At 42.2% G+C, this 12,459-nt stretch overlaps 1 protein-coding gene across 7 annotated transcripts in view; it reads left to right on the top strand.

Annotated features, from left to right (window-relative positions):
* The window catches only part of CC2D2A (coiled-coil and C2 domain containing 2A), a 145,239-nt gene that overhangs the window by 65,147 nt on the left and 67,633 nt on the right, over positions 1-12,459 (top strand). For all 7 annotated transcript variants that reach the window (XM_086705416.1, XM_086705413.1, XM_086705414.1 and 4 more), the window contains 4 exons: positions 427-533; positions 4,922-5,062; positions 8,276-8,432; positions 9,040-9,278. In XM_086705416.1, coding sequence (XP_086561542.1) covers positions 427-533; positions 4,922-5,062; positions 8,276-8,432; positions 9,040-9,278 — 644 coding nt within the window. The remainder of the gene's footprint in view (positions 1-426; positions 534-4,921; positions 5,063-8,275; positions 8,433-9,039; positions 9,279-12,459) is intronic.

The raw sequence follows: 12,459 nt of genomic DNA, 5'->3' as shown, positions 1-12,459 counted from the left end.
TCTTTTTTAAGAATAGAAGAAATAGGGGCTCCTGGGTGGCTCAGTCAGTTGAACATCTGACTTCGGCTCAGGTCATGACCCAGGTTAGTGGGTTCAAGCCCCACGTCGGGTTCTTTGCTGACAGCTCAGAGCCTGGAGCCTGCTTCGGATTCTGTGTCTACCTCTCTCTCTGCCCCTCCCCTGTTCACGTACTGTCTCTGTCTCTCTCAAATATAAATAAATATTAAAAATTTTTTTAAAAGAATAGAATAAATAGCTCTCTGTCAGAGTTCATTTTGGCGAAAGTGTGGGAACAGCTGGATGCCAGAACACCCATTCACAGACTTGTTGGCATCATTTTGCCCTGGAGAAGTGGGTGGTTTGGGGCATGTAATTTGCAGTAGGCAGTAGAGTTTCTAACTCAAAACTTTTATCCATTTTTTTAAGCTCCAAGCTCTAAGAAATGCTGTTCAGACAGGACTTAACCCAGAAAAAACTCATAAGTCTCTTGATACGACCCAAAAAACTATCAATGAGTATAAATCTGAAATTCGGTGAGTATAAGTCTGTCGTTATAACTTCTACTTTTTCTTCCCTTGTTAGATGCATACTTGTTGAAAGCTTTTTTTTTTTTTTTTCGGTTTTTCTGAATGCACTGAATACATGAGACATTGAGCCAAATGAAATAATGAGAAATATCCATCATATTAACCCCAAATTTGAAATCCAGTAAAAGAATGAGGATGTGGATATTGTGACTCACACACTCCACTGATGTAAATGAACATTGCTACAGCCACCACTTTAGAGAGGAGCCCGACCACACGCTAGCAAAGTGTGGAAAGTGCCCACAAGCTGGGATGCAGAAATTCGGGATTTCATAGCATCGTTTACAAAAGTAAGGAACTAAGAATAACCCTATACCAGAACGAACATGTCTGGTATAGTCTTCCACTGAACATCTACACCACAGTTAAACTGACTTAGATCTCTGTGTACCAATATGGATAAAACAACGTTGAATGAAAACATCCAGGTGTTAGGAGGAGACTCGCCGTGTGATATGGCTCATGAACCCTAAAGAATACCCAACACAACGCTCGTCTGTTGTAGGCACACCCGTGTGTGGTACACTCGGACAGAAAAGACACAGGTGCCGGCTGCTTCCTCTAGGGAGGGAGAGAAGGGAATGAAACTCAAGAGGTCTTCACCTGTAACTATGACATTTTGGCCAAAAACAAATGGCCCTGAATAAATATATCAAAATGTGAACAAGTGTCCCAATTATTTATGACATATATTTTTCTATTTGGGGGCATTTTTCATAATTAAAATTCAAAAATTAAAGCCTGATTGTTGCCAAACAAAAAGGAAATACAGAATGTAGAAGGTGACTATCTTCTGGAGTCCCATCTATCGGGGAAAATCACGATAACAGAATTCTGCTAGTTCTTCCACCTGTACATACACATGTATATACTCACGCACACATACACAGATGTGTTTATGTGTTTGTATTTTGTTTAAGGAACCATTGCATTTACCATCTCACAGCTTGTTTTCTATGCAAAATGCATCTCAGACCTTTTCTTATTGCAGGACATCTAGGTCCGTATCATTATTTAAAGGCTGACATTATATAGATGCTATGTCCCCTGTTGAGAGGCATTTGTACTGGTCCTATTTTTTATGCTGAAACTGTGCTCTAATTGACATTCTGTGTGTATATATATTTATGTACCTGTACATTGCCACGGGATAAATTCTTAGAACAGGAATTAATAAATCCAGGACTTTAAATGCATGCTTTTCTTTTTACGACTGAGACTTCAGTTAGTTCTTCCAGCAAAGTGGAAATTAGTGACGTTGAGATATTGTCATTGTAAATTCATGAAGAGTATATTTTAAAACAAAAATTCTTGGGGCACCTGGGTGGCTCGGTCAGTTAAGCATTTGACTCTTGATTTCAGCTCAGGTCATGATTTCACGGTTAATGAGTTCTGCTTTGTCAGAGCCTACTTGAGATTCTCTCTCTCTCTCTGCCCCTCCCCTGCTCACACTCTCTCTCCCTCTCAAAGTAAGTAAACTTTAAAAAAATAAAATGAAATGAAAATTCTTATTTATGCTAAAACAAAAAAACCCAGCTGGCAGCCTCTTTGTGAAGATAATTTTTGTTTTCGCATACATTGGGTAAGAAAAGGGACAAAAAGCTGTTCTGAATACACAAGTGGTTTTCTATGGACTTATATTTATTAATCAGCATTTGGAAGCTGGCAGAATGGTGTGTAAGGTGCACAGACCCGTGGGTGGCAGAGCCATTATAGTCTTTCTGCTGCCCGTGGGGATGAACAGCTCTGCGGTTCAGCATTTCTGGCCCCGTGAAAGAGTGGGTTTTAGTCTTTTACTGATGTTTAACTATTGCTGAAACCAGTTCAAAGCAGACGGCCTGTTCCCACATGTCCCCTCAAGCGGGCCCGTGTGCGGCTGCTGACCTGACCAGAGGCCGGGTGAGCCCCTGCCGGGCATCGGCCGAGTCAACAGCCAGCACAGCTCCACAGCGAGCATTTTCCATCATTTTCCATCTTCTTTCCTATAAATGGCATCACGACCGCGTTGCTGGCCCTCTGAGCTGCAACCAGCTGGACGAGGAAGGAAGCACCTTGTGGGTGCAAGACAGGGAGACATTGTATTTCACTCTCCCTACCGGCTCTTAACCCTCAGACCTACTCAGACTTGAACATGTAAAAATTCTGCCACCCTAGAGCCCCATCTGGCTACGGCTTTCTCTCTGTGTTTCCCTTCACAGCCAAACTTGTGGCAAACATGAACCAATCTTTCTGCTCGGCTCCCTCCCATCCTGTTCACTGGAACCTGTCCTCATTCACCCACCCGCTTTTCCTCTGAGGCGATCTGGCCACGGTCCCTGGGGACCTCCGTCTTGCCAAGCCCCTCCTGCTACCTGGCCTCTTGACAGCGAGGGGCCTTGTCACCAGAGGGGCCTCTTGTGATGTATTTCTTCCCCTCCCCTCCCTAAGCCACCCTCTCTTGGATGTCCGCACCCCTCTCCTTCTGCCTGTCCTTCCCACCATCCTGCCTCTATCATCCTTCTCTGCCCAGCTTCTAAATGTTCTAAGTCCCTCACAGGGTTTTTCTTTTTCTTTTCTTTATTAATCTGCATTTCCTCCTGAGAGGAATCCAGTCCCGTGGTTGGAAAGATAATCCAGAGAGGCCAGTGAACTCCCAGAGTTTTACCTCAGGGCTGACACCCTCATCCACACTCCAGACCCCATCTTTACCAAGTTTCAGAAAAGTGTTACCTGACTCCCCGGGCAAAACTGCCTTTGCCTTTTCCTCCAGAACCCTGACCACAACTGGTCGTTAAATATTCTTTTGTGATGCTTTGCTTCTGTAGCTCAGATGTCAAATTTTTCTTGCTAAGAGTTCATTTTTAGCATTTCTGAGAAACTATTTTGTCAGGTACTAAAAAAGGAAATAGGAAATATGTCAGAAAGCCTCAACGTGTCCTAGAACTCAGTAAGATAATTTTATACCGCAGTTTTTAAAAAGGAGGCCGGGGAGGTAGCAGCTAAGGGCACAAGAACACAGACCACTTGATAGTGACAGGTAACACTTGGCGGACCACTTACCAGATGTCGGGCACGGTTCTAGCATTAACAGTCCTCTCAACAACCCTGTGAAGTAGATTCTGTGAGCACCCCTAGCTTACAGATGAGGCAGGGAGAAGTTAAGTTGTTTGCTAGGCCAGCTCACAGATGAGAGACCCAGGGTCTCAACCTACAGAGTCAGGTTCCAACATCTGTGCCCTTAACCACATGCTTCACTGCTTCCCAAGAAGCATGTTTCTTAGTTCATTGCTTTCTTGTTTCTGTGAGGTCTTCAGAGAATCCCAAATCTTGGCCACCCAACCACTAACTGGCTGTCGTCTTCCGCCATCTTCTTTTTCTGGAGCCAGCAGTTGAATGACTGGGAACCTAGACCTCTGTGCTTCTCTGTACCATCTCCACAGACTGGGTCATCACAAGTGCAACCTCCAGACTCAGGTCTTCCTTCTGGAGGTCAGGAGGTGCTAATTCATGAGACCCTGCCTCCGTGGTTTTCTACGGCACTCTCTTAGGTGAATCTCACCTTGTATGTTTTAGTCATTTATCTATGTATCTGATTCCTGAGCTAAGTTGTAAATTCCTTGAGGACAGAGACACTTCCAGTCTTAGACATTCTGAATCACCTGGAATGACACCTGCTACTTGCTCAAGAAAAGAAAAATTGTCTAGTTAACTAATTGATTAATAGCATAATAGAGTACATTTGGGTTCTGGATTTGACTATAATTCATAGAGAGGGCTGAAAGTAAGGGGTTGAATAATTCCCAAGCACTTTAAATAATGGGAATAAAAATGAAAACATTTCCAACTGATGCCTCTTCAAATCAAGCTAAAAATATTGTTAATCTAGTTAGCACTGAAAACTCACCAAGGCAGGCAGCGAGCAACATTAGAACTTGTGATTTGTGTTAACAAAGACAGATTTTAATGTTTGTTGTTAACGGGGACAGTAACATTTTCTGATGTCTACAATAATTTAGTCCATGAGAACTGAGTTTACCGGGCCTCTTATTTTTATAACTTCAAAGGTGGCTGTTTGTTTAAGGGTACATAGTATTATTAATAACAAGTTCAGAAGGTGATTTAGTTTAACTGACTTCAGGTTCACCTAGAGAAAACAAAATCAAATAACCTCTTGAAACAGATTGGCATCCTATTGTCTTCAAATTTCCACTCATATTTTTGGATTTCTAGTACTTAAGAAGTATTATAGGTATCAGATTAAATATCCAGTCGCTACAGCATTATTAATTTCCTTTTTAATTTACACACCTACCTGAATAACTTTTTAATATATATCAACATGTTCAATCTTCTAGGCAAACAAGAAAACTGCGTGACGCTGAACAAGAAAAAGATCGAATGTTGCTTAAAACCATCATAAAAGTTTGGAAGGAGATGAAATCCCTTCGAGAATTTCAGAGGTTTACAAATACACCCTTGAAACTTGTTTTGAGAAAGTAAGCTTTTTTCAAAGATTGTTTTATTGAGAAAATGTGTAAAACATGGGTACAGTTTGAAAAATAATTACAAATAGGAACGCCTGGGTGGCTCAGTCAGTTGAGGGTCCAACTCTTGATTTCAGCTCAGGTCATGGTCTCACCATCATGGGATCGAGCCCCGCGTTGGGCTCTGTGCTGAGCGCTGAACATGGAGTCTGCTTAAGATTCTCTTTCTCCCTCTCCTTCTGCCCCTCCGCTGCTGACACCCTCATGCTCTCTCTCTTAAAAAAATTTTTTTGAATAAAGAATGACAAGTAAATAACAATATGACCACTCCCCAGGTAAAGAAATAGGACATTACATGCACCTGAGCAGCCCCTATGTTCTTAACCCTGCCTCCTTCCCCCTTCATCCCAGAAGTTACCATTTTCCAGACTTTTATGATTAGCATTTCCTTGTTTTTATTTCTAGGTTTTCCATCTACCTGTAATTCCTAAAAATATGTAGTTTAATATCACCTGTATTTGATGTATCCACAAATGAGAGTAGGTTGTATGTACTCTTTGTAGTGTGTTCTTTAATACTGCGTGAGATTCACCTACTTTATAGCTATAGTTGATTTGTTCATTTGCTTTATATTCATTATATGAATACAGCAGAACTTGTTCACTCTACTGTTGATGGACATTTGAGTTGATTCCGTTTCTCGTCTATTACAAGACAGCACTTCTATAAGTACTTTATATGTGTCTTTTAAGGTACACGTGCCTAAGCTCTCCTGAAACATACCCAGAAGTGAAATTGTTGAGTCTTAGGAGATGCGCCTCTCTAATACTCACGTGCTGATTACACTTTTCCAGAGTGGTTGTGCCGATTTATACTTTGAGCGGTGTTCCTGTAGGTCCATATCAGTCGTGCCATCGAGGTCACCTGGTCTTGTCAAACCTCACACTTTGCCAGTCCGATGGCATGATTTAATTTCTAACTTCCCATTCATAAATTGTCCACTTTGATTTCCTCTGTCTGTTCAAGGCTTTTGTAGATTTTTGAACTGAACTGTTTTTCTTTGTATCTTTTGCATAATTGGTAGGAGTTTGACATCTATCCTGGACATGGGCCCTTTGTTGATGTGCATTGCAGATCCCCTCTCCTACTCTGTACTTGTCTCCTTATTCCCTTCTGCTGCTTTTTCATGATAGAAATTCTTCATTTTATACAGATACAATACGTTCATCTTTTCTTTCATGATTGGTGCTTTTTGTATGCTGCTTTAGAAATTGTTCCCCTGAGTCAAGTAGATATTCTATTATATGGTCTCTATAATCTTTATAGTTTTATGTTTCTCATTCGTCTTTAGTCCGTTTGGAATAGATCTTTGTATATGGTGCGGAGAAAGTATGCTTTGATATCAGGTATGCTACCTAATCCACTAGACTTTGATACATGATTAAAAGTAGAGTCATCACAACAAAACCATATTCTGTATATTAATTAAAGAGTGTCTCTGCTGCTGGTTTTGGTCCCTTCCTGACTGTTTGTTGAAAGTAAGTGTTGTGCTATACATCGACATGAAAAGTAAAAAATATGAGCAATTATCTGATACTTTACTTTGAAAAGAGTCATGCTTTAGCCAAAGATAGCTGCAAATTGTGATTTTTAGGGTTTCATAAATTTCATAATTTTCATAAGACTCAGAAACCATCCTACAGTTCCTGGGACAAAGACAAGACCGTGCTTCCTGAGGGCAGGGATCTGGTCGCCATTGGGTATCTGGTCCCAAACAGAGAAGCTGCCACTTGGTATTTGCTGAGTTAATATTAGCTGATGAAAGACAGATCCAAGTAGTCTGTCCCACAGAAACCACGGATGTCTCCCAGAAATTCCAGAGTTTCAGCTTCCGAATTCCATCTTCCAGGCTGCCCCTCCCACCCAGAAGCAGAACATAAATATTTACCTAATTGTTTTCTCCTTCTTTCCTTCAGTTTAAGATAAACTAAAATTTGTCAGAAATTTACCCTTAAGGTCCCCTCTAGGTGACACTTTTTGTGATACCTAACACCCCTTCCTCCTATAAGTAGCTGCTTCCTAAATTTTTTTGGAGTGCCCCTTTTTACACCCTTGATTCACCTAGCCACCTTATGATACGGCATAATTTTTTTTCCTGCAAAAGCCATCGGATTTCAGCTCGTTTATTTATGCCTCTACAGAACAGAGGGCAAGGCAAATGGTTCTCTATATGCCAGAGATGGAACATAATTTATGAGCCAGATTTTCTCCGATGTTTATAAATTTCCAGTGCCATTGTGTTTCCCGAGTGACTTCTTCAGCAGGATCCTAGGGCTCTAAGAACCTGTGCCTTAGGGGACTGCTAATTGCTAACCCACCAGACCCCACGTGTAAGTAAGCAAGCACGTGTACATAAGCAAACCTGAGTCAGCCTTAGGCACCTGAGTAAGTTTATCTGAAAGGGACAGGATCTTTAGGAATAGAACCCACAGGCCAGACTGCATTAATCGCTAAGCCCAGGCAATTTGCTGCAACAAGTCCAAAGTGCTGGGCAGGAGTGTTTGGTGTGACATGTCTGTCACCTCCTTCCGGGACAATCACACTGCTCGGTAACATACCACACTTGTTTAATCCCAGGTTGACTCAGCCACAGCACCTTTTTGGCAGGGGATCTCACAGAACTAATGTTCCACCAAGCACACTATGGGGAATGCTGCTTTGGGCTGGGCAGAGCTCCTGATAAAGTATCAGCAGAATCGTCAGAGAAGAACTCAAATTGTCAATCTAAAATCAGAACAGCAGTTTTGGGGGCTCGGTAGTAACATAATGAAATGGTTTCTCAGAGATTTGAAGCATGAATAAAATAAGTACAATGAAACTCTACCATTACCAGTCGGGAGTCTACAGGCACTGACTGTGTCATATTGCCATCTGGATCACTTAGCTCAGAGTGGCATTGTTGCTTGGCGGCAAATAGATTTTGCCCATATTCCAGCTCTTCCACTCACCAAATGTGTGTTCTTGGGCACGTTACTTAATCTCTCCGTGCCTCAGTCTCCTTGTGGGTAAAATGCAAATGATAGTAGTATCGGCCTCGCAGCATGGTGAGCTAACATGCACAAAGCTTTCAGAGGAGGATCTGCCCCCCATATGGGTATTTGCTGTTATTATTACTCTCTTACTGAATTTCAAGAAATAACCAAGGTCCTGTAAATTTTTTTAAAGGGAAAAGGTTGACCAGAAAGCAGACGAAGAAGCGTACGAAGCAGAAATTCAAGCCGAAATAAGCGAGTTGTTGGAAGAACACATGGAAGAGCACGAGCAGAAGATGGAAGCGTACAGAGCCGCGTACCAGCAGTGGAAAGCCTGGAAGAAAGCCCAGGTTTGTCGAGTCACTTAGCCTTGAGCAGGGCTGACCTTGGGGACCGGAGGTGTCTGGGAGGCCACCACTTGAGGCCCGAGGAGGGAAACTAGACAGGAAGACTGGGGTCCCTTCTGGCTCTACCCATTGAATGTAGGGCAGTGATGCTTCTAGGCTTCCCCGGAAAATCATATAACTTTGCACACATAATCCTGCAATGTTGAAGCCAAGGCAGTAAGTTATAGATCAGGTGAATTGCAATGCCGGCCCACAAGACTTACTTTAATTTCAAGATGTGTCCTTGGCCTTTTGCCCCAATATTAATGATCCCGTGAATAGCTAACGTTTTTCAGCTCTTTCTGGGTCCCGGGCACTGTGCTAAGTGCTTTCCAAGCATTACCTCATTTCAGCAGCCCTGGGAAGAGTTTCCTATGATTGTCCCCATTTTGGAGATGAGAAAACTGAGGCACAGAGAGGTCAAGAGGTTTAGTAACCTGCCTGAGTGCCCACCACTGCTTGAGGTGGGGCTAGGTTTGCAGCCAAGTCTATCTATCTGGTTCTGAAGACTGTGGTCTTGAGTGAAATTCCAAAATTACTATTTGACATTAGATTGCCTTTTGCCCAACAGAGGGCCAAGAAGAAGAAAAAGAAGCAAGCAGTCGAAGAGCATCCTGAAGAGGAGATGGGGGAGCCGTATCCTGAGGAGGATCCGGTGAAACCGGTCCCCCCGGAGCCCACCGATCAGGCCCTGATGGAGCACCAGGTGAGGGAGAGGGCAGCCCGGAGCAGGAGAAGGCCTGGGGAGCCGCTGCTGGTCCCAGAGCTGAGCCTGGCAGGGAGCGTCACACCCAACGAGCAGTGTCCCAGGTGAGCAGACGCTCAGTGTGTAAGTGGGGGTGACCTGTGATAGGCGCTCGTGGGTGGGCAGGCATGCGCTACATGGAGGGTATATCTCCTGACTGACACAGTTTGATCAGGAGAACCGTGAACTCTGTAAGCAAGTATCATATAGATTGAACTCTATGAAACTGAAGATGTGTGTCCGTATTTTGGTGATGTCGAATGGTTCCCCTACCTCAGGTGTCCCCACTGGTCACTCAGGAGTACACCAAGGGAGGCTGCCTGTAGGAGGCACTCTTCATAGCCACTGCCTTTGTGGCTTTTGATGTAGAGCCTTTATCTGTAACAGCAACGGGTTCTCTGTCCACTGACCTGGCACAGACACGCAGGTCTGTCACTGACCCTCGTTTTCACCTGCCCCAGAGGCCAGCTTCTCTCTTAGAAGGCCCCAGAAAGCCTCCCAGAGGAATTGTGGGTATCCCCTGTAGCCATCTGATGCCTGTTCTCCAGATTTACATAGAAATACATATCTAGTCATTCATATGATGCCTAAGAGGGAACCAGTCAGAAGCCCCACTTTCTGCACGTACATCTATACATACAATAAATTCAGTCACCCTCAGACATAATTAGGATGTGGGGATTCATTAGGATGTCCGTTTAAGACTTCCTGCAGCCTCCTTAGTTTCAAACTTCTGTTAACATACCAATAATGTGTTTTTTTTAATTGTGGCTTTTTTCTTCCCAATTTCATAGCATTCAGATACTACATATAAATAAACTATTCCCCAGCAATGAATTCACTATTTTCAAGCCACAAATTGCATAACATATAATTTTATAATAAACATCCAAAATATGTGATTCCATGGGGGTTTTTTATTACATGTTTTTAAGAAAACATGTAATCGTGTTTGGGGGAAATTGGGGCTTGATTTGGCAATCTTTTGTCATGAGTCTCATTTTGACTGAGAATATACACCTCTGTCTTGAATTTCTCTGTTTTCACTGGGATTTGGGACTGTGACCCAAGTTACCCCAAGCCAATGACTATGATTGAGCTTCTCATCAGGCCTTCACATAAGGGTGGCCATGCAGAAGAAGGTGCCTTAGGTCTGCTCGTAGCAGGAGGTTACTGGAATAAGCCATAAAACAACTCTGAGTAAAGTCTTTGGGTGTCTTGAATACTTCCTGAAATTTGGTGTTAAGTTCCTTTATAGAAAAAACAACAACAACAACAACAACATTGAAGTCATTTGAACAATTCCATATCTGGGATGGGCCTAAATTACAGAGATGTAAAAAGTTAAAACTACCACCATCCAGTTGAATGGATACAGGATTTCTATTTGGGATGCTGAAAATGTTCTGGAGAAAGATCATGCCAATGGTTGCACGTCAGGAATATATTTAATGCCACTGAGCTGATCACTCAAAAATAGTTAAAATGATAAGTGTTATGTTGTGTATGTCTCACTGAAATTTTTTTTTAAGTTTATTTATTTGGGGAGAGAGAGAGAGAGCACAAGAGGGTGAGGGGCAGAGAGAAGGAGAGACAGAATCCCAAGCAGACTCCACACCATCAACGCAGAGCCTGATGCGGGGATCAAACCCGCAAACTGCGAGATCATGACCTGAGCCGAGATCCAGAGTCAGAGGCTTAACTGACCGCGTCACTCGGGCACCCCTTACTGCAATTTAAAAAAAGACTTTACCACCCAAAAACCCCTGAGTGCATTTCGATTTTATTTTATTTTTCTAAGCTTTCCCTGTTCTTACCAAACTTGAATAGCTATTGACTTAACCAATAACTGGAGCTGTGGGTGGGCATCTCTACAAATATGCACAGTAAATTAAAGCCTGTTCTTGGAGGTTTTGACTTGTTTTTTAACTTCCTGGCTATAGAGGTGATATGCTTGCCAGGATACCTTTTTTTTTTTTTTGGAATTCAAAAAGCCTTTTTAAAAAAGGAACAGTTCTTAATCCCCTACATCCAGTGAGTACTCACTGTCAGAAAGTGTTAAAAAAAGCATGAATCCGGGAGAAGCGGATTTCACCTGTTACAATATGCTATTACATGTTTTTCTTTTTACTCTGAGTCAGCCTTTATTTTATTTTTTATTGTTTATTTTTTTACTTGATCCAGCAATATAACTTTATTTTCATTTTTATTTAAATTCTAGTTAGTTAATATATAGTGTAATATTGGTTTCAGGAGTAGAATTCAGTGATTTGTCACTTATATATAACACCCAGTGCTCATCACAACAAGTGCCCTCCTTAGTGCCCATCGCCCATTTGGCCCATCCCCCCACCTCCGGTCATCAACCCTCAGTTTGTTCTCTATCGCTAAGAATCTCTTATGGTTTGTTTCCTTCTTTTTGTTTTCCTTCCCATATGTTCATCTGTTTTTTTCTTAAATTTCACATACGAATGAGATCATATGGTATTTGCCTTTCTCTGACTGATTTATTTTGCTTAGCATAATACACTCCGGCTCCATCCACGTCATTGCAGATGGCAAGACTTCATTTTTTTTGTTTGTTTGTTTTTTTAATGTTTATTTTTAAGAGAGAGAAAGAGACAGAGTGAGAATGGGGGAGGGGCAGAGAATGGGAGACACAGGATCTGAATCAGGCTCCAGGCTCTGAGCTGTCAGCACAGAGCCCCATGCAGGGCTCAAACTCACAAACTGTGAGATCATGACCTGAGCCTAAGTCGGCCGCTTAACCGACTGAGCCACCCAGGCACCCCAAGATTTCATTTTTTTGATGGCTGGGCTGAATAATATTCCATGGTATATATATGTACCACATCTACTTTATCCGTTCATCAGTCAATGGACATATGGGCTTTTTCCATAATTTGGCTATTATTGAAAAAGCTGCTATAAACATTGGGGTGCATGTACCCCTTTGAATCTGTATTTTTGTATCCTTTGAATAAACAACTAGTAATGCAATTGCTGGGTCATAGAGTAGTTCTATTTTTAACTTTTTTAGGAATTTCCACACTGTTTTCCACAGTGGCTGCACAAGTTTGCATTCCTACCAACAGCCTAAGAGGTTCCCCTTTCTCCACATCCTCGCCAACATCTGTTGTTTCCTGTGTTGTTGATTTTTATGCTATTACATTTTTAGGATAAAATATCCCGCCCAAATATAAATCACTACTATCCCTTATGGATTGAATTCACTCCAACTGCAAG

Source organism: Puma concolor, chromosome B1 (assembly GCF_028749965.1).
Source record: "Puma concolor isolate L17-30 chromosome B1, mPumCon1.1.hap2, whole genome shotgun sequence".
NCBI classification, from domain to species: domain Eukaryota; kingdom Metazoa; phylum Chordata; class Mammalia; order Carnivora; family Felidae; genus Puma; species Puma concolor.
The sequence above is the reverse complement of the archived record's forward strand: the minus strand, read 5'-3'. Positions and strand labels throughout refer to the sequence as shown.